The sequence below is a fragment of the Stegostoma tigrinum genome, chromosome 10 (assembly GCF_030684315.1).
Source record: "Stegostoma tigrinum isolate sSteTig4 chromosome 10, sSteTig4.hap1, whole genome shotgun sequence".
Lineage (NCBI taxonomy): Eukaryota > Metazoa > Chordata > Chondrichthyes > Orectolobiformes > Stegostomatidae > Stegostoma > Stegostoma tigrinum.
Genome location: NC_081363.1, coordinates 576,138 through 595,745, shown reverse-complemented (window position 1 = coordinate 595,745; position 19,608 = coordinate 576,138). Strand labels below are relative to the sequence as shown.

Here is a 19,608-nt window from a genome sequence, read left to right as displayed (position 1 = left end):
CAATTCTGCCTTTTCATCATTATTTTCACTCTTTTACCCCTGTTTCTCTGTTTGCATACTCTGTCCCTTCTGTACCCTTGCCTGGGTAATGTTGTCATTTCCTCTTTGTAAGCCTACATTTTCACACACACACACACACACACACATACCCTCTCACTACACACACACTCTCTCACACACTCTCACTGGCTCTCAAACTCTCTCACACGCACCCTCCCTCTGTCTCTCTCCTATACAGACATACACACACTCTGTTTCACATGCACATATACGCTTGCGCGCACACACGCACAAATGCACAAACACATAAATGTGTGGGGTGAATTTTCATTTGCGGATTTGAATTTGCAGACACATTCGATTTTGTTCAAAAAGCACACAATTTGTTTTCCCAGGCAACCAATGGGGCATTTTGTAAAAGGCCCTTCCAACTCGAGAAGGGGCTATACTGGACCTGTTGCTGGGGAATGAACCTGGCCAGGTGGTTGGTATTATAGTAGCGGACTACTTTGGAAATAGCGACCACAATTCTGTAAGTTTTAGAATACTCATGGACAAGGATAGGAGTGGTCCTAAAGGAACAGTACTAAACTGGGGGAAGGCCGACTATACCAAGATTCAGCAGGATCTGAGGAATGTAGATTGGGAGAAACTGTTTGAAGGTAAATCCACATTTGATATGTCGGGGGCTTTTAAGGAGAGGTTGATTAGTGTGCAGGAGAGACATGTTCCTGTGAAAATGAGGAATAAAAAAGGCAAGATTAGGGAACCATGGATGACAGGTGAAATTGTGAGACTAGCCAAGAGAAAAAAGGAAGCATACATGAGGTCTAGGCGACTGAAGACAGATGAAGCTTTGCAAGAATATCGGGAATGTAGAGCGAATCTGAAACGAGGGATTAAGAGGGCTAAGAGAGGACATGAGATATTGCTGGCAAACATGGTTAAGGAAAATCCCAAAGCCTTTTATTCATATGTAAAGAGCAAGAGGGTAACTAGAGAAAGGATTGGCCCAGTTAAGGACAAAGAAGGAAAGTTGCGCTGATTCGGAGAAAATGGGTGACATTCTTAACGAGTACTTTGCATCGGTATTCACCAAGGAGAGGGACATGACGGATGTTGAGGTCAGGGATAGATGTTTGCTTACTCTAGGTCAAGTTGACATAAGGAAGGAGGAAGTGTCGGGTATCCTAAAAGACATTAAGGTGGACAAGTCTCCAGGTCTGGACGGGATCTATTCCAGACTAGTGAGGGAAGCGAGAGAGGAAATAGCTGGGGCCTAAACAGATATCTTTGCAGCGTCCTTAGACACGGGTGAGAGGTCCCAGAGGACTGGAGACTTGCTAATGTTGTCCTCTTGTTTAAGAAGGGCAACAAGGATAATCCAGGTAATTATCGACCGGTGAGCCTGACGTCAGTGGTAGGGAAGCTACTGGAGAAGATACTGAGGGATAGGATCTATTCCCATTTGGAAGAAAATGGGCTTATCAGTGATAGGCAACATGGTTTTGTGCAGGGAAGGTCATGTCTTACCAACTTAACAGAATTCTTTGAGGACGTGACAAAGTAGATTGATGAGGGAAAGGCTGTAGATGTCGTATACATGGACTTCAGTAAGGCATTTGATAAGGTTCCCCATGGCAGGCTGATGGAGAAAGTGAAGTCACATGGTGTCCAGGGTGTGCTAGCTGGATGGATAAAAAACTGGCAAGGCAACAGGAGACAGAGGGTAGTAGTAGAAGGGAGTTTCTCAAATTGGAGACCTGTGACCAGTGGTGTTCCACAGGGATTTGTGCTGGGACCACTGTTGTTTGTGATATATGTAAATGATCTGGAGGAAGGTGTAGGTGGTCTGATCAACAAGTTTGCTGATGACACTAAGATTGGTGGAGTAGCTGATAGTGAAGGGGACTGTCAGAGATTACAGCAGAATATAGATAGACTGGAGAGTTGGGCAGATAAATGGCAGCTGGAGTTCAATCCGGGCAAATGCGAGGTGATGCATTTTGGAAGATCAAATTCAAGGGCGAACTATACAGTAAATGGAAAAGTTCTGGGGAAAATTGATGAACAGAGAGATCTGGGTGTTCAGGTCCATTGTTCCCTGAAGGTGACAACGCAGGTCAATAGGGTGGTCAAGAAGGCATATTGGCATGCTTTCCTTCATTGGGTGGGGTATTGAGTACAAGACTTGGCAGGTCATGTTGCAGTTGTATAGGACTTTGGTTCGGCCACATTTGGAGTACTGTGTGCAGTTCTGGTTGCCACATTACCAAAAGGATGTGGATGCTTTGGAGAGGGTGCAGAGGAGGTTCACCAGAATGTTGCCTGATATGGAGGGTGCTAACTATGAAGAAAGGTTGAGTAGATTAGGATTATTTTCATTAGAAAGACGGAGATTGAGGGGGGACCTAATTGAGGTCTACAAAATCATGAGAGGTATAGACAGAGTGGATAGCAAAAAGCTTTTTCCCAGAATGGGGGACTCAATTACTGGGGGTCATGAGTTCAAAGTGAGAGGAGGAAAGTTTAAGGGAGATATGCGTGGAAAGTTCTTTACACAGAGGGTGGTGGGTGCCTGGAACGCGTTGCCAGTGGAGGTGGCAGATGCAGACACGTTAGCATCTTTTAAGATATATTTGGACAGGTACATGGATGGGCAGGGAGCAAATGGACACAGACCTTTAGAAAATTGTTGACAGGTTAGACAGAGGATCTTGATCGGCGCAGGCTTGGAGGGCCGAAGGGCCTGTTCCTGTGCTGTAGGTTTCTTTGTTCTTTGGCCTCATAGCGCCCAGGATTCAGGTTCGATTCCAGACTCAGGCGACTGTGTAGAGTTTGCACACTCTCCCCATGTCTGCATGGGTCTTTGTTGGGTGCTCTGGTTTCTACCCACAGTCCAAAAATATGCAAATTAAGTAGATTGGCCCTGCTAAATTGCACATAGTGTTCAGGGATGTTTACTTTAGATGCATTAACCATAGGAAAAGCAGGGTTACCGGGTTAGAGATAATAAAATGTGAGGCTGGATGAACACAGCAGGCCCAGCAGCATCTCAGGAGCACAAAAGCTGACGTTTCGGGCCTAGACCCTTCATCAGAGGACATTACAAGGTTAGAGGATGGGTCTAGGTAGGATGCTACTTGGAAGGTTGGTGTGGACTTGTTGGGCCAAAATGCCTGAGGAAGGAGCATTGTGTTTTCAACTTGCGTTTTCAAATAAATCTGTTGGACTATAACCTGGTGTCATGTGATTTTTGACATTGTCCAACCCAATCCAACACTGGCACCTCCACATTAATTCTCCAGCCCCAGCTCACTAGTTTAAAGCCCTCTGTACAGCCCTGGTTATTTGATTCATCCATGCACTGGTCCCAGCATGGTTCAAATGAAGCCACTCCATCAGAACAATGCCACCTTCCTACAATATCTCCAAATACCATGAGGTCATAGGTCTCCTAATCTATCTCATCTACTTCCTAATCGGTCTCATTATCTAATTGAATGGCAGAAAGGCTTGATGGGCTGAATGGCTTATTCTTGCTCCTGTGTTCATCTGTTTTGATTATAACAATTTTTTGGGTGAAAAATGCATTGATTCATCTTCCCTTTAGTTGTTTTGCTAATGACCTGAGATCTGTGGCCTCACGTTACTGACCCTGCTCATGGTGGAAATAGTTTTTCATTATTTATTCTAACCAAACCATTGATAATTTTGAACACTTGATCAAATGTTCCCTGAGCCTTCTCTGCCATAAGCGGAACAAGCCCACCTTTACCAGTCTGTCCACATAACTGAAGCGCTTTGTCTTTAGTACCATTCTGGTGAGTCTCTATTATTTCCCTGGATGCTGGCTTGTATAATATTGTGCCCAGAATTGAACATAGTTCTTTAGTTGATGCCCGACTATATTTTTACAAAGAGTTAATATAACTTCCTTGCTTCTGTGCTACATGTTATGTGAATTGTATAAAGGACATGACTGACTGACCAACTCCTGTTTCTACATTCTTCAACTGTAGTCCATGCAGCTCAGCATCACGTAATTCGGTCTGCAGCTTTTAGAATTTTTTTCATGTGCTTGGGTGTCACTGGCTAGGTCAACATTTATTGGCCCAATTGCTCAGAGGGCAGTAAGCTAAGAGTTAGCTTGGAATTCTACATTACTAGCCCAGTAAGATAACCTCAATGCGACAACCTCCCAGAGATGTAGCCATGTTTCTTATGTTCTTGCTTCACACTCAATGGCTCCTGTACTTTTATTTCTGTTTTGTAGCATTGTGAAGCATTACCAGCACAGCCGATGCCGATATCAGCCACAGCAGTCCAGTGTCACCACAGTCATCAAGTCTTATAGATGGGATGTGAGATATGCCCCAGCACTGAGCGACATTATCTGGTAGGATTCAAATTCCAGTGAAGCAATATTTCTAAGTCAAGATAGAGTGTGTCTTTGAAGGGAACTTGCAGGTGGTTGTATTCCCATGTATCTGCTACCCTTGTCCTTCTAGATGGTTGTGGACATGGGTTTGGAGAGTGATGTTGAAGGAGCCTTGGTGAATTGTTGAAGTTCACCTTTGGATGGTACAAACTGTTCCATTTCCACTGATAGTGGAGGGAGTGAATGATTAATGTGACATTTGTTAACAAAAATAAAACTGTGGAGAATTGGAAGCAATTTAATTGGTTTTGATAAGAAATTATTTAAGACTTCAGAACAAAAGGTAAGGATAATGATTGAGTACTAAAACAAAAATAAAGTTGCTGGAGAAGCTCAGCAGGTCTGGCAGCATCTGTGAAGGGAAAAACAGAGTTAACGTTTCGGGTCTGGTGACCCTCCTTTAGAATACATTTCTAGGCAGTACATTCCAAATCTTAGTTGATCAGTTATGAAGAAGTATATTTTTGCAATACCCTAACTTCTTTTGCACATCACTGTAAATCTGTGCCCTCTCATTTTTTGTTCCTTCAATATGTGGAAGCGTCCCCAAATCTACATTATGCAGCCTGCTTACGATTTTGAAACCTCTATCAAATGATTTGGAGATGTAAATGATTTGGAGGAAGGTGCAGGTGGTCTGATCAGCAAGTTTGCAGGTGACACTAAGATTGGTGGAGTAGCAGATAGTGAAGGGGACTGTCAGAGATTACAGCAGAATATAGATGGACTGGAGAGTTGGGCAGATAAATGGCAGATGGAGTTCAATCCGGGCAAATGTGAGGTGATGCATTTTGGAAGATCAAATTCAAGGGCGAACTATACAGTAAATGGAAAAGTCCTGGGGAAAATTGATGAACAGAGAGATCTGGGTGTTAACGTCCATTGTACCCTGAAGGTGGCAACGCAGGTCAATAGGGTGGTCAGGAAGGCATATGGCATGCTTTCCTTCATCGGATGGGGTATTGAGCACAAGAGTTGGCAGGTCATGTTACAGTTGTATAAGACTTTGGTTCAGCCACATTTAGAGTACCGTGTACAGTTCTGGTTGCCACATTACCAAAAGGATGTGGATGCTTTGGAGAGAGTGCAGAGGAGTTTCACCAGGATGTTGCCTGGTATGGAGGGTGCTAGCTATGAAGAGAGGTTGAGTAGCTTAGGATTATTTTCATTAGAAAGATGGAGATTGAGGGGGGACCTGATTGAGGTCTACAAAATCATGAGAGGTATAGACAGGGTGGATAGCAAGAAGCTTTTTCCCAGAGTGGGGAACTCAATTACTAGGGGTCATGAGTTCAAAGTGAGAGGAGGAAAGTTTGAGGGAGATATGCGTGGAAAGTTCTTTACGCAGAGGGTGGTGGGTGCCTGGAACACTTTGCCAGCGGAGGTGGTAGACGCAGACACGTTAGTGTCTTTTAAGATGTATCTGGTCAGGGAGCAAATGGACACAGACCCTTAGAAAATAAATGACAGGTTAGACAGAGGATCTTGATCATCACAGGCTTGGAGGGCCGAAGGGCCTGTTCCTGTGTTGTAGGTTTCTTTGTTCTTTTCTTTGTTCTTTGTTCCAATCTCTTCTCAGCTTTCTCTCTGAGAAGGGCTCTATACTCTGATGTTTCTCATTCCTTGAAGCATTCTTGTAAATCACTTCTCCGATGAATTCACATCTCTCCTTTAATGTGGTGACCACACTAAACACAATTCGCCAAATGTCTTGTACAAATTCAACATCATCTCCTTGCACTTGTGCTCTGCCCTCAAAAAGCTAAGGACACCATAGAGTTTATTAATGCCACCAGGTATAGGAACAGAACGTTGAATCTTCTCCACCATTCAAAAATGGCTGAAATGCTTCTCAACCTCATTCTCTACCTTCTTACCATAACTTTTGATTTCCTCACTAATCAAGAACCTAACTATCTCTGTCTTAAATGCACTCAATAACTTGGCCTCCACAGCCTTCTGTGACAGATTTACCGCACTCTGACTGAAGAAATTCCTCCTTCTCTCAGCCTGAAAAGGTTTACCCCTGATCCTTAAACTATGACTATAAAGTGTGAAGCTGGATGAACACAGCAGGCCAAGCAGCATCTCAGGAGCACAAAAGTTGACGTTTCGGGCCTAGACTCTTCATCAGAGGGTGCTCCTGAGATGCTGCTTGGCCTGCTGTGTTCATCTAGCTTCACACTTTATTATCTTGGATTCTCCAGCATCTGCAGTTCCCATTATCACTTAAACTATGACTTCTGGTTTTGGACTCCCCCACCATTGGGAATCTCTTTCCTGCATCTAACCTGTATAGCCCTGTTAGAATTTAATGGGTTTCTGTGAGATTCTCCCTCATTCTTCCAAATTCCAGTGAATACAGCCCTAACCAACTTGACCTTTCCTCACATCTCCTGCCATCTCAGAAATCACTTTGGTCAACCTTGCTGCATTCCTTTTATAATAAAAACAATCTTCCTCAGATAATGAGACCAAAAATACGCACAGTATTTATTCTGGCTTCAGCAATGCCCTGCATAATTAAGTAAGACGTTCGTATTCCTGTACTTGAAACCTCTCCCTATGATTGCCAACATACATAAAAACACAGAAAATAGATGCAAGAGTAGGCTATTCAGCCCTTCGACCTTGCACCGCTATTCAATATGATCATGGCTGATCATGCAATCTCAGTATCCCATTCCCATCCTCTCCCCAAACCCCTTGACCCCTTTAGCCGCAAGGATCACATCCAACTCACTCTTGAATATATCTAATGAGCTGGCCCCAACAGCTTCTTATGGGACAGAATTCAACAGGCTCACAGCTCTCTGGGTAAAGATATTTTTCCTGATCTCAGTCCTTAATGGCTTACCCCTTATTCTTAGATTGTGACCCCTTGTTCTGGACTTCTCCAATATTAGGAACATTCTTGCAGCATGTAGACTGTCCAGTCCCATCAGGATTTTATATGTTTCTATGAGATCCTCCCTTCATTTTTCTGAATTCCAGTGAGTACAAGCCCAGTCGATACAGTCTTTCCTCATATGTCAGTCCTACCATCCCAGGAATCAGTATGGTGAACTTTTGCTGACTCCCTCAATAACAAGAATGTCCTTCCTCAGACTAGGAGACCTAATCTGTATACGATACTCAAGTTGTGACCTCACTAAGGCCCTGTATAACAAGACATCCTCACTCCGACACTCAAATCCTCTCACAATGAAGGCCAGCATGCCATTAGCTTTCCTCACTGCCTGCTGCATCAGTGCACTTACTTTCAGCAAATGGTACATAAGGACACCCATATCTCAATGATTATTCTTCTCTCTCAAGCTACAGCCATTAAGATAATAATCTGCCTTCCTAATTTTGCTACCAAAATGGATAACCTCACATTTATTCACATTATACTGCATTTGCCACGCATTAGCCTACCCGGTTAGCCTTCCAAATCACACTGCAACATCTTTACATCTTCACAGCTTACTCTTCCACCCAGTTTTTGTGTCATCTACAAATTTCGAGATGTTACATTTAGTTCCCTTGTCTAAGCCATCTAAATTTCTCATCACGTAGTGGGAATAGCTGGTGACCAAGTACAGATCCCTACAGCATTGAACTAGTCACTACCTGCTAGTCAAAAAAGATGCATTCATTCCAATTCTTTATTTCTTGTCTGCTAACCAGTTTTCTATCCGTATCTGTAACTACTGGCAAGGTGGCTCTGTGGTTAGCCTCACGGTGCCGGGAACCTGGGTTCAATCCCTGCCCCGGGCAACTGTCTGCATGGGTTTCCTTCGGCACCCGGTTTCCTCCCACAGCTTAAAGATGTGCAGGGTAGGTGGATTCACTGTGCTAAATTAGGGATATATAGATTAAGTGGGTTACAAGACAAGGAGGTGGCAGGATAGGTCGGCGTGGGATACTCTTCAGACGTTCAGTGTGTACATGTTGGGCCGAAGGCCCTGTTTCGACACGGTAGGGTTTCTGTGATCTACCTCCCTAACCCATTTGCTTTAATTTTACACATTAATCTCCATCCTAAAGGACTTCTGGTAGATTTGTGGATTTCTCTTTGTAAATCCAAACTGTCATTGTTTTTTTGAGGCTCCACAATGTCCTATTCACAATTTAGAATTCTTTCAAGTTTAGTGTTACCTGCAGCTCAGAAATTGACCCCTGCGTACCAAGCTCTGCGTCATTAATATATATCAAAAAAGCAAGATTCCTAATAATGACCCTGGGGAATTCCCGTACAAACCTTCCTCTGGCCTGAAGAGCATCACATCGATTCCTATCACTCACCTAATCCCTTTTATACCATGACCTATCATTGTCGTCAGAGTCTGTTTTGTGACAATGGATCAAACATCTTCTGAAAATTAATTTCTACTGCATCAACAGTGTTATTCTCATTAAGGTTTTCTATTACCACTTAAAAGAATTCCTGCAAGTTATTTAAACATAACTTTGATTCAGATTTTCATGCTAACCCGTCTGAATTAATACATCTTTTTCCGTTTGACTCCTAACTCCGTGCTTTAACTGTGCTAGTGTGGGTGTGCCTGGGCTGTAACTGTGCTGGTGTGTGTACCTGGTCTGTATCTGTGCTAGTGTGTGTGTGCCTGGTCTGTAACTGTGCCAGTGTGTGTGTGCCTGGTCTGTAACTGTGCTAGTGTGGGTGTGCCTGGTCTGTAACTGTGCTAGTTTGTGTGTGCCTGGTCTGTAACTGTGCTCGTGTGGGTGTGCCTGGTCTGTAACTGTGCTAGTGTGTGTGTGCCTGGTCTGTAACTGTGCAGTGTGTGTGTACCTGGTCTGTATCTGTGCTAGTGTGGGTGTGCCTGGTCTGTAACTGTGCAGTGTGTGTGTACCTGGTCTGTATCTGTGCTATTGTGGGTGTGCCTGGTCTGTAACTGTGCTAGTGTGGGTGTGTGTCTGGTCTGTAACTGTGCGAGTGTGTGCGCGCCTGGTCTCTAATTGTGCTAGTGTGGGGGTGCCTGGTCTGTAACTGTGCTAGTGAGTGTGTGCCTGGTCTGTAACTGTGCTAGTGTGGGTGTGCCTGTTCTGTATCTGTGCTAGTGTGTGTGTGCGCCTGGTCTGTAACTGTGCAGTGTGTGTGTACCTGGTCTGTAACTTTGCAAGTGTGTGTGTGCCTGGTCTGTAACTGTGCTTGTGTGGGTGTGCCTGGTCTGTAACTGAGAGAGTGTGGGTGTGCTTGGTCTGTAACTGTGCTAGTGTGGGTGTGCCTGGTCTGTAACTGTGCTTGTGTGGGTGTGCCTGGTCTGTAACTTTGCAAGTGTGTGTGTGCCTGGTCTGTAACTGTGCTAGCGTGGGTGTGCCTGGCCTGTAACTGTGCTAGTGTGTGTGTGCCTGGCCTGTAACTGTGCAGTGTGGGTGTGCCTGGTCTGTAACTGTGCTTGTGTGGGTGTGCCTGGTCTGTAACTGAGAGAGTGTGGGTGTGCCTGGTCTGTAACTGTGCTTGTGTGGGTGTGCCTGGTCTGTAACTTTGCAAGTGTGTGTGTGCCTGGTCTGTAACTGTGCTTGTGTGGGTGTGCCTGGTCTGTAACTGTGCTAGTGTGTGTGCGCCTGGTCTGTAACTGTGCAGTGTGTGTGTACCTGGTCTGTAACTTTGCAAGTGTGTGTGTGCCTGGTCTGTAACTGTGCTTGTGTGGGTGCGCCTGGTCTGTAACTGAGAGAGTGTGGGTGTGCTTGGTCTGTAACTGTGCTAGTGTGGGTGTGCCTGGTCTGTAACTGTGCTTGTGTGGGTGTGCCTGGTCTGTAACTGTGCTAGTGCGGGTGTGCCTGGTCTGTAACTGTGCTAGTGTGGGTGTGCCTGGTCTGTAACTGAGAGAGTGTGGGTGTGCCTGGTCTGTAACTGTGCTAATGTGGGTGCGTCTGGTCTGCAACTGTGCTAGTGTGGGTGTGTGCCTGGACTGAAACTGTGCTAGTGTGGGTGTGCCTGGTCTGTAACTGTGCTAGTGTGTGTGTGCCTGGTCTGTAACTGTGCAGTGTGGGTGTGCCTCGTCTGTATCTGTGCTAGTGTGTGTGTGCCTGGTCTGTAACTGTGCTAGTGTGTGTGTGCCTGGCCTGTAAATGTGCTAGTGTGGGTGTGCCTGGTCTGTAACTGTGCTAGTGTGTGTGTGCCTGGCCTGTAACTGTGCTAGTGTGGGTGTGCCTGGTCTGTAACTGTGCTAGTGTGTGTGTGCCTGGTCTGCAACTGTGCTAGTGTGTGTGTGCCTGGCCTGTAACTGTGCTAGTGTGGGTGTGCCTGGTCTGTAACTGTGCTTGTGTGGGTGTGCCTGGTCTGTAACTGTGCTAGTGTGTGTGTGCCTGGCCTGTAACTGTGCTAGTGTGTGTGTGCCTTGTCTGTAACTGTGCTAGTGTGTGTGTGCCTGGCCTGTAACTGTGCTAGTGTGTGTGTGCCTGGTCTGTAACTGTGCGAGTGTGTGGGTGTGCCTGGTCTGTATCTGTGCTAGTGTGGGTGTGCCTGGTCTGTAACTGTGCGAGTGTGTGTGTGCCTGGTCTGTAACTGTGCTTGTGTGGGTGTGTGCCTGGTCTGTAACTGAGAGAGTGTGGGTTTGCCTGGTCTGTAACTGTGCTAGTGAGGGTGTGCCTGGTCTGTAACTGTGCAGTGTGTGTGTGCCTGGTCTGTAACTGTGCGAGTGTGGGTGTGCCTGGTCTGTAACTGTGCGAGTGTGGGTGTGCCTGGTCTGTATCTGTGCAGTGTGGGTGTGCCTGGCCTGTAACTGTGCAGTGTGGGTGTGCCTGGCCTGTAACTGTGCAGTGTGTGTGCGCCTGGTCTGTAACTGTGCAGTGTGTGTGTACCTGGTCTGTAACTTTGCAAGTGTGTGTGTGCCTGGTCTGTAACTGTGCTTGTGTGGGTGTGCCTCGTCTGTAACTGAGAGAGTGTGGGTGTGCTTGGTCTGTAACTGTGCTAGTGTGGGTGTGCCTGGTCTGTAACTGTGCTTGTGTGGGTGTGCCTGGTCTGTAACTGTGCTAGTGTGGGTGTGCCTGGTCTGTAACTGAGAGAGTGTGGGTGTGCCTGGTCTGTAACTGTGCTAGTGTGGGTGCGTCTGGTCTGCAACTGTGCTAGTGTGGGTGTGTGCCTGGACTGAAACTGTGCTAGTGTGGGTGTGCCTGGTCTGTAACTGTGCTAGTGTGTGTGTGCCTGGTCTGTAACTGTGCAGTGTGGGTGTGCCTCATCTGTATCAGTGCGAGTGTGTGTGTGCCTGGTCTGTAACTGTGCTAGTGTGTGTGTGCCTGGCCTGTAAATGTGCTAGTGTGGGTGTGCCTGGTCTGTAACTGTGCTAGTGTGTGTGTGCTAGTGTGTGTGTGCCTGGTCTGAAAATGTGCTAGTGTGTGTGTGCCTGGCCTGTAACTGTGCTAGTGTGGGTGTGCCTGGTCTGTAACTGTGCTAGTGTGTGTGTGCCTGGTCTGTAACTGTGCTAGTGTGTGTGTGCCTGGCCTGTAACTGTGCTAGTGTGGGTGTGCCTGGTCTGTAACTGTGCTAGTGTGTGTGTGCCTGGTCTGTATCTCTGCGAGTGTGTGGGTGTGCCTGGTCTGTAACTGTGCTTGTGTGGGTGTGTGCCTGGTCTTTAACTGTGCGAGTGTGGGTGTGCCTTGTCTGTAACTGAGAGAGTGTGGGTGTGCCTGGTCTGTAACTGTGCTTGTGTGGGTGTGCCTGGTCTGTAACTTTGCAAGTGTGTGTGTGCCTGGCCTGTAACTGTGCTTGTGTGGGTGTGCCTGGTCTGTATCTGTGCGAGTGTGTTTGCGCCTGGTCTGTGACTGTGCTAGTGTGGGTGTGCCTGGTCTGTAACTGTGCTAGTGAGTGTGTGCCTGGTCTGTAACTGTGCTAGTGTGGGTGTTGCCTGGCCTGTAACTGTGCTAGTGTGTGTGTGCCTGTTCTGTAACTGTGCTAGTGTGGGTGTGTGCCTGGCCTGTAACTGTGCTAGTGTGTGTGCGCCTGGGCTGTAACTGTGCTAGTGTGGGTGTGCCTGGTCTGCAACTGTGCTAGTGTGGGTGTGCCTGGTCTGTATCTGTGCTAGTGTGTGTGTGCCTGGTCTGTAACTGTGCGAGTGTGTGTGTGCCTGGTCTCTAATTGTGCACTATGGGTGTGCCTGGTCTGTAACTGTGCGAGTGTGTGTGTGCCTGGTCTCTAATTGTGCACTATGGGTGTGCCTGGTCTGTATCTGTGCTAGTGAGTGTGTGCCTGGTCTGTAACTGTGCTAGTGTGTGGCTGTGCCTGGTCTGTAACTGTGCTAGTGTGTGGGTGTGCCTGGTCTGTAACTGTGCTAGTGTGTGGGTGTGCCTGGTCTGTAACTGTGCTAGTGTGTGTGTGCCTGGTCTGTAACTGTGCTAGTGTGGGTGTGCCTGGTCTGTAACTGTGCTAGTGTGGGTGTGCCTGGTCTGTAACTGTGCTAGTGTGTGTGTGCCTGGTCTGTATCTGTGCTAGTGTGTGTGTGCCTGGTCTGTAACTGTGCGAGTGTGCGTGTGCCTGGTCTCTAATTCTGCACGATGGATGTGCCTGGTCTGTAACTGTGCTAGTGTGGGTGTGCCTGGTCTGTATCTGTGCTAGTTTGTGGGTGTGCCTGATCTGTAACTGTGCTAGCGTGGGTGTGCCTGGGCTGTAACTGTGCTTGTGTAGGTGTGCCTGATCTGTAACTGTGCTAGCGTGGGTGTGCCTGGGCTGTAACTGTGCTTGTGTGGGTGTGCCTGATCTGTAACTGTGCTAGCGTGGGTGTGCCTGGTCTGTAACTGTGCTAGTGTGGGTGTGCCTGGTCTGTAACTGTGCTAGTGTGGGTGTGCCTGGTCTGTAACTGTGCAGTGTGTGTGTGCCTGGTCTGTAACTGTGCTAGTGTGGGTGTGCCTGGTCTGTAACTGTGCGAGTGTGGGTGTGCCTGGTCTATATCTGTGCAGTGTGGGTGTGCCTGGCCTGTAACTGTGCAGTGTGGGTGTGCCTGGCCTGTAACTGTGCAGTGCGGGTGTGCCTGGTCTGTCACTGTGCTAGTGTGGGTGTGTGCCTGGCCTGTAACTGTGCGAGTGTGTGTGTGCCTGGTCTCTAATTGTGCGAGTGTGGGTGTGCCTGGTCTGTAACTGTGCGAGTGTGTGTGTACCTGGTCTCTAACTGTGCAGTGTGTGTGTTCCTGGTCTGTATCTGTGCTAGTGTGTGTGTGCCTGGTCTGTAACTCTGCTAGTGTGGGTGTGCCTGGTCTGTAACTGTGCTAGTGTGGGTGTGCCTGGTCGGTAACTGTGCTAGTGTGGGTGTGCCTGGCCTGTAACTGTGCAGTGTGGGTCTGCCTGGCCTGTAACTGTTCAGTGTGGGTGTGCCTGGTCTGTCACTGTGCTAGTGTGGGTGTGCCTGGTCTGTAACTGTGCTAGTGTGTGTGTGTGCCTGGTCTGTAACTGTGCTAGTGTGTGTGTGCCTGGCCTGTAACTGTGCTCGTGTGTGTGTGCCTGGTCTGTAACTGTGCTAGTGTGGGTGTGCCTTGTCTGTAACTGTGCTCGTGTGTGTGTGCCTGGTCTGTAACTGTGCTAGTGTGTGTGTGCCTGGCCTGTAACTGTGCTAGTGTGGGTGTGCCTTGTCTGTAACTGTGCTCGTGTGTGTGTGCCTGGCCTGTAACTATGCGAGTGTGTGCGTGTGCCTGGTCTGTATCTGTGCTAGTGTGTGTGTGCCTGGCCTGTATCTGTGCGAGTGTGTGGGTGTGCCTGGGCTGTAACTGTGCTTGTGTGGGTGTGTGCCTGGTCTGTAACTGAGAGAGTGTGGGTGTGCCTGGTCTGTAACTGTGCTTGTGTGGGTGTGTGCCTGGTCTGTAACTGAGAGAGTGTGGGTGTGCCTGGTCTGTAACTGTGCTAGTGTGGGTGTGCCTGGTCTGTAACTGTGCAGTGTGTGTGTGCCTGGTCTGTAACTGTGCTAGTGTGGGTGTGCCTGGTCTGTAACTCTGCGAGTGTGGGTGTGCCTGGTCTGTATCTGTGCAGTGTGGGTGTGCCTGGCCTGTAACTGTGCAGTGTGGGTGTGCCTGGCCTGTAACTGTGCAGTGTGGGTTTGCCTGGTCTGTCACTGTGCTAGTGTGGGTGTGCCTGGTCTCTAATTGTGCACTATGAGTGTGCCTGGTCTGTATCTGTGCTAGTGAGTGTGTGCCTGGTCTGTAACTGTGCTAGTGTGTGGCTGTGCCTGGTCTGTAACTGTGCTAGTGTGTGGGTGTGCCTGGTCTGTAACTGTGCTAGTGTGTGTGTGCCTGGTCTGTAACTGTGCTAGTGTGGGTGTGCCTGGTCTGTAACTGTGCTAGTGTGTGTGTGCCTGGTCTGTATCTGTGCTAGTGTGTGTGTGCCTGGTCTGTAACTGTGCGAGTGTGTGTGTGCCTGGTCTCTAATTGTGCACTATGGGTGTGCCTGGTCTGTAACTGTGCTAGTGTGGGTGTGCCTGGTCTGTATCTGTGCTAGTGTGTGTGTGCCTGGTCTGTAACTGTGCTAGTGTGGGTGTGCCTGGTCTGTATCTGTGCTAGTGTGTGGGTGTGCCTGATCTGTAACTGTGCTAGCGTGGGTGTGCCTGGGCTGTAACTGTGCTTGTGTGGGTGTGCCTGATCTGTAACTGTGCTAGCGTGGGTGTGCCTGGGCTGTAACTGTGCTTGTGTGGGTGTGCCTGATCTGTAACTGTGCTCGCGTGGGTGTGCCTGGTCTGTAACTGTGCTAGTGTGGGTGTGCCTGGTCGGTAACTGTGCTAGTGTGGGTGTGCCTGGCCTGTAACTGTGCAGTGTGGGTCTGCCTGGCCTGTAACTGTTCAGTGTGGGTGTGCCTGGTCTGTCACTGTGCTAGTGTGGGTGTGCCTGGTCTGTAACTGTGCTAGTGTGTGTGTGTGCCTGGTCTGTAACTGTGCTAGTGTGTGTGTGCCTGGCCTGTAACTGTGCTCGTGTGTGTGTGCCTGGTCTGTAACTGTGCTAGTGTGGGTGTGCCTTGTCTGTAACTGTGCTCGTGTGTGTGTGCCTGGTCTGTAACTGTGCTAGTGTGTGTGTGCCTGGCCTGTAACTGTGCTAGTGTGGGTGTGCCTTGTCTGTAACTGTGCTCGTGTGTGTGTGCCTGGCCTGTAACTATGCGAGTGTGTGCGTGTGCCTGGTCTGTATCTGTGCTAGTGTGTGTGTGCCTGGCCTGTATCTGTGCGAGTGTGTGGGTGTGCCTGGGCTGTAACTGTGCTTGTGTGGGTGTGTGCCTGGTCTGTAACTGAGAGAGTGTGGGTGTGCCTGGTCTGTAACTGTGCTTGTGTGGGTGTGTGCCTGGTCTGTAACTGAGAGAGTGTGGGTGTGCCTGGTCTGTAACTGTGCTAGTGAGGGTGTGCCTGGTCTGTATCTGTGCTAGTGTGTGTGTGCCTGGCCTGTATCTGTGCGAGTGTGTGGGTGTGCCTGGGCTGTAACTGTGCTTGTGTGGGTGTGTGCCTGGTCTGTAACTGAGAGAGTGTGGGTGTGCCTGGTCTGTAACTGTGCTTGTGTGGGTGTGTGCCTGGTCTGTAACTGAGAGAGTGTGGGTGTGCCTGGTCTGTAACTGTGCTAGTGAGGGTGTGCCTGGTCTGTAACTGTGCAGTGTGTGTGTGCCTGGTCTGTAACTGTGCTAGTGTGGGTGTGCCTGGTCTGTAACTGTGCAGTGTGTGTGTGCCTGGTCTGTAACTGTGCTAGTGTGGGTGTGCCTGGTCTGTAACTCTGCGAGTGTGGGTGTGCCTGGTCTGTATCTGTGCAGTGTGGGTGTGCCTGGCCTGTAACTGTGCAGTGTGGGTGTGCCTGGCCTGTAACTGTGCAGTGTGGGTTTGCCTGGTCTGTCACTGTGCTAGTGTGGGTGTGCCTGGTCTCTAATTGTGCACTATGAGTGTGCCTGGTCTGTATCTGTGCTAGTGAGTGTGTGCCTGGTCTGTAACTGTGCTAGTGTGTGGCTGTGCCTGGTCTGTAACTGTGCTAGTGTGTGGGTGTGCCTGGTCTGTAACTGTGCTAGTGTGTGTGTGCCTGGTCTGTAACTGTGCTAGTGTGGGTGTGCCTGGTCTGTAACTGTGCTAGTGTGTGTGTGCCTGGTCTGTATCTGTGCTAGTGTGTGTGTGCCTGGTCTGTAACTGTGCGAGTGTGTGTGTGCCTGGTCTCTAATTGTGCACTATGGGTGTGCCTGGTCTGTAACTGTGCTAGTGTGGGTGTGCCTGGTCTGTATCTGTGCTAGTGTGTGTGTGCCTGGTCTGTAACTGTGCTAGTGTGGGTGTGCCTGGTCTGTATCTGTGCTAGTGTGTGGGTGTGCCTGATCTGTAACTGTGCTAGCGTGGGTGTGCCTGGGCTGTAACTGTGCTTGTGTGGGTGTGCCTGATCTGTAACTGTGCTAGCGTGGGTGTGCCTGGGCTGTAACTGTGCTTGTGTGGGTGTGCCTGATCTGTAACTGTGCTCGCGTGGGTGTGCCTGGTCTGTAACTGTGCTAGTGTGGTGTGCCTGGTCTGTAACTGTGCTAGTGTGGGTGTGCCTGGTCTGTAACTGTGCTAGTGTGGGTGTGCCTGGTCTGTAACTGTGCAGTGTGTGTGTGCCTGGTCTGTAACTGTGCTAGTGTGGGTGTGCCTGGTCTGTAACTGTGCGAGTGTGGGTGTGCCTCGTCTGTATCTGTGCAGTGTGGGTGTGCCTGGCCTGTAACTGTGCAGTGTGGGTGTGCCTGGTCTGTCACTGTGCTAGTGTGGGTGTGTGCCTAGCCTGTAACTGTGCTCGTGTGTGTGTGCCTGGTCTGTAACTTTGCAAGTGTGTGTGTGCCTGGTCTGTAACTGTGCTTGTGTGGGTGTGCCTGGTCTGTAACTGTGCTTGTGTGGGTGTGCCTGGTCTGTAACTGAGAGAGTGTGGGTGTGCCTGGTATCTAACTTTGCAAGTGTGTGTGTGCCTGGTCTGTAACTGTGCTAGTGTGTGTGCGCCTGGTCTGTAACTGTGCAGTGTGTGTGTGCCTGGTCTGTAACTTTGCAAGTGTGTGTGTGCCTGGTCTGTAACTGTGCTTGTGTGGGTGCGCCTGGTCTGTAACTGAGAGAGTGTGGGTGTGCTTGGTCTGTAACTGTGCTAGTGTGGGTGTGCCTGGTCTGTAACTGTGCTTGTGTGGGTGTGCCTGGTCTGTAACTGTGCTAGTGCGGGTGTGCCTGGTCTGTAACTGTGCTAGTGTGGGTGTGCCTGGTCTGTAACTGAGAGAGTGTGGGTGTGCCTGGTCTGTAACTGTGCTAATGTGGGTGCGTCTGGTCTGCAACTGTGCTCGTGTGGGTGTGTGCCTGGACTGAAACTGTGCTAGTGTGGGTGTGCCTGGTCTGTAACTGTGCTAGTGTGTGTGTGCCTGGTCTGTAACTGTGCAGTGTGGGTGTGCCTCGTCTGTATCTGTGCTAGTGTGTGTGTGCCTGGTCTGTAACTGTGCTAGTGTGTGTGTGCCTGGCCTGTAAATGTGCTAGTGTGTGTGTGCCTGGTCTGTAACTGTGCTAGTGTGTGTGTGCCTGGCCTGTAACTGTGCTAGTGTGGGTGTGCCTGGTCTGTAACTGTGCTAGTGTGTGTGTGCCTGGTCTGCAACTGTGCTAGTGTGTGTGTGCCTGGCCTGTAACTGTGCTAGTGTGGGTGTGCCTGGTCTGTAACTGTGCTTGTGTGGGTGTGCCTGGTCTGTAACTGTGCTAGTGTGTGTGTGCCTGGCCTGTAACTGTGCTAGTGTGTGTGTGCCTTGTCTGTAACTGTGCTAGTGTGTGTGTGCCTGGCCTGTAACTGTGCTAGTGTGTGTGTGCCTGGTCTGTAACTGTGCGAGTGTGTGGGTGTGCCTGGTCTGTATCTGTGCTAGTGTGGGTGTGCCTGGTCTGTAACTGTGCTAGTGTGTGGGTGTGCCTGGTCTGTAACTGTGCTAGTGTGGGTGTGCCTGGTCTGTAACTGTGCTAGTGTGTGTGTGCCTGGTCTGTAACTGTGCTAGTGTGGGTGTGCCTGGTCTGTAACTGTGCTAGTGTGTGTGTGCCTGGTCTGTATCTCTGCTAGTGTGTGTGTGCCTGGTCTGTAACTGTGCGAGTGTGTGTGTGCCTGGTCTCTAATTCTGCACGATGGATGTGCCTGGTCTGTAACTGTGCTAGTGTGTGTGTGCCTGGTCTGTAACTGTGCTAGTGTGGGTGTGCCTGGTCTGTATCTGTGCTAGTTTGTGGGTGTGCCTGATCTGTAACTGTGCTAGCGTGGGTGTGCCTGGGCTGTAACTGTGCTTGTGTAGGTGTGCCTGATCTGTAACTGTGCTAGCGTGGGTGTGCCTGGGCTGTAACTGTGCTTGTGTGGGTGTGCCTGATCTGTAACTGTGCTAGCGTGGGTGTGCCTGGTCTGTAACTGTGCTAGTGTGGGTGTGCCTGGTCTGTAACTGTGCTAGTGTGGGTGTGCCTGGTCTGTAACTGTGCAGTGTGTGTGTGCCTGGTCTGTAACTGTGCTAGTGTGGGTGTGCCTGGTCTGTAACTGTGCGAGTGTGGGTGTGCCTGGTCTATATCTGTGCAGTGTGGGTGTGCCTGGCCTGTAACTGTGCAGTGCGGGTGTGCCTGGTCTGTCACTGTGCTAGTGTGGGTGTGTGCCTGGCCTGTAACTGTGCTAGTGTGGGTGTGCCTGGTCTGTAACTGTGCGAGTGTGTGTGTGCCTGGTCTCTAATTGTGCGAGTGTGGATGTGCCTGGTCTGTAACTGTGCGAGTGTGTGTGTACCTGGTCTCTAACTGTGCAGTGTGTGTGTTCCTGGTCTGTATCTGTGCTAGTGTGTGTGTGCCTGGTCTGTAACTCTGCTAGTGTGGGTGTGCCTGGTCTGTAACTGTGCTAGTGTGGGTGTGCCTGGTCGGTAACTGTGCTAGTGTGGGTGTGCCTGGCCTGTAACTGTGCAGTGTGGGTGTGCCTGGCCTGTAACTGTTCAGTGTGGGTGTGCCTGGTCTGTCACTGTGCTAGTGTGGGTGTGCCTGGTCTGTAACTGTGCTAGTGTGTGTGTGTGCCTGGTCTGTAACTGTGCTAGTGTGTGTGTGCCTGGCCTGTAACTGTGCTCGTGTGTGTGTGCCTGGTCTGTAACTGTGCTCGTGTGTGTGTGCCTGGTCTGTAACTGTGCTAGTGTGTGTGTGCCTGGCCTGTAACTGTGCTAGTGTGGGTGTGCCTTGTCTGTAACTGTGCTCGTGTGTGTGTGCCTGGCCTGTAACTATGCGAGTGTGTGCGTGTGCC

The 19,608-nt window shown here is 49.4% G+C and overlaps 1 protein-coding gene across 3 annotated transcripts in view; it reads left to right on the top strand.

Annotated features, from left to right (window-relative positions):
- The window catches only part of tmem63c (transmembrane protein 63C), a 277,667-nt gene that overhangs the window by 164,619 nt on the left and 93,440 nt on the right, over positions 1 to 19,608 (top strand). For all 3 annotated transcript variants that reach the window (XM_059649415.1, XM_059649416.1, XM_059649417.1), the window contains one exon: positions 4,277 to 4,399. In XM_059649415.1, coding sequence (XP_059505398.1) covers positions 4,277 to 4,399 — 123 coding nt within the window. The remainder of the gene's footprint in view (positions 1 to 4,276; positions 4,400 to 19,608) is intronic.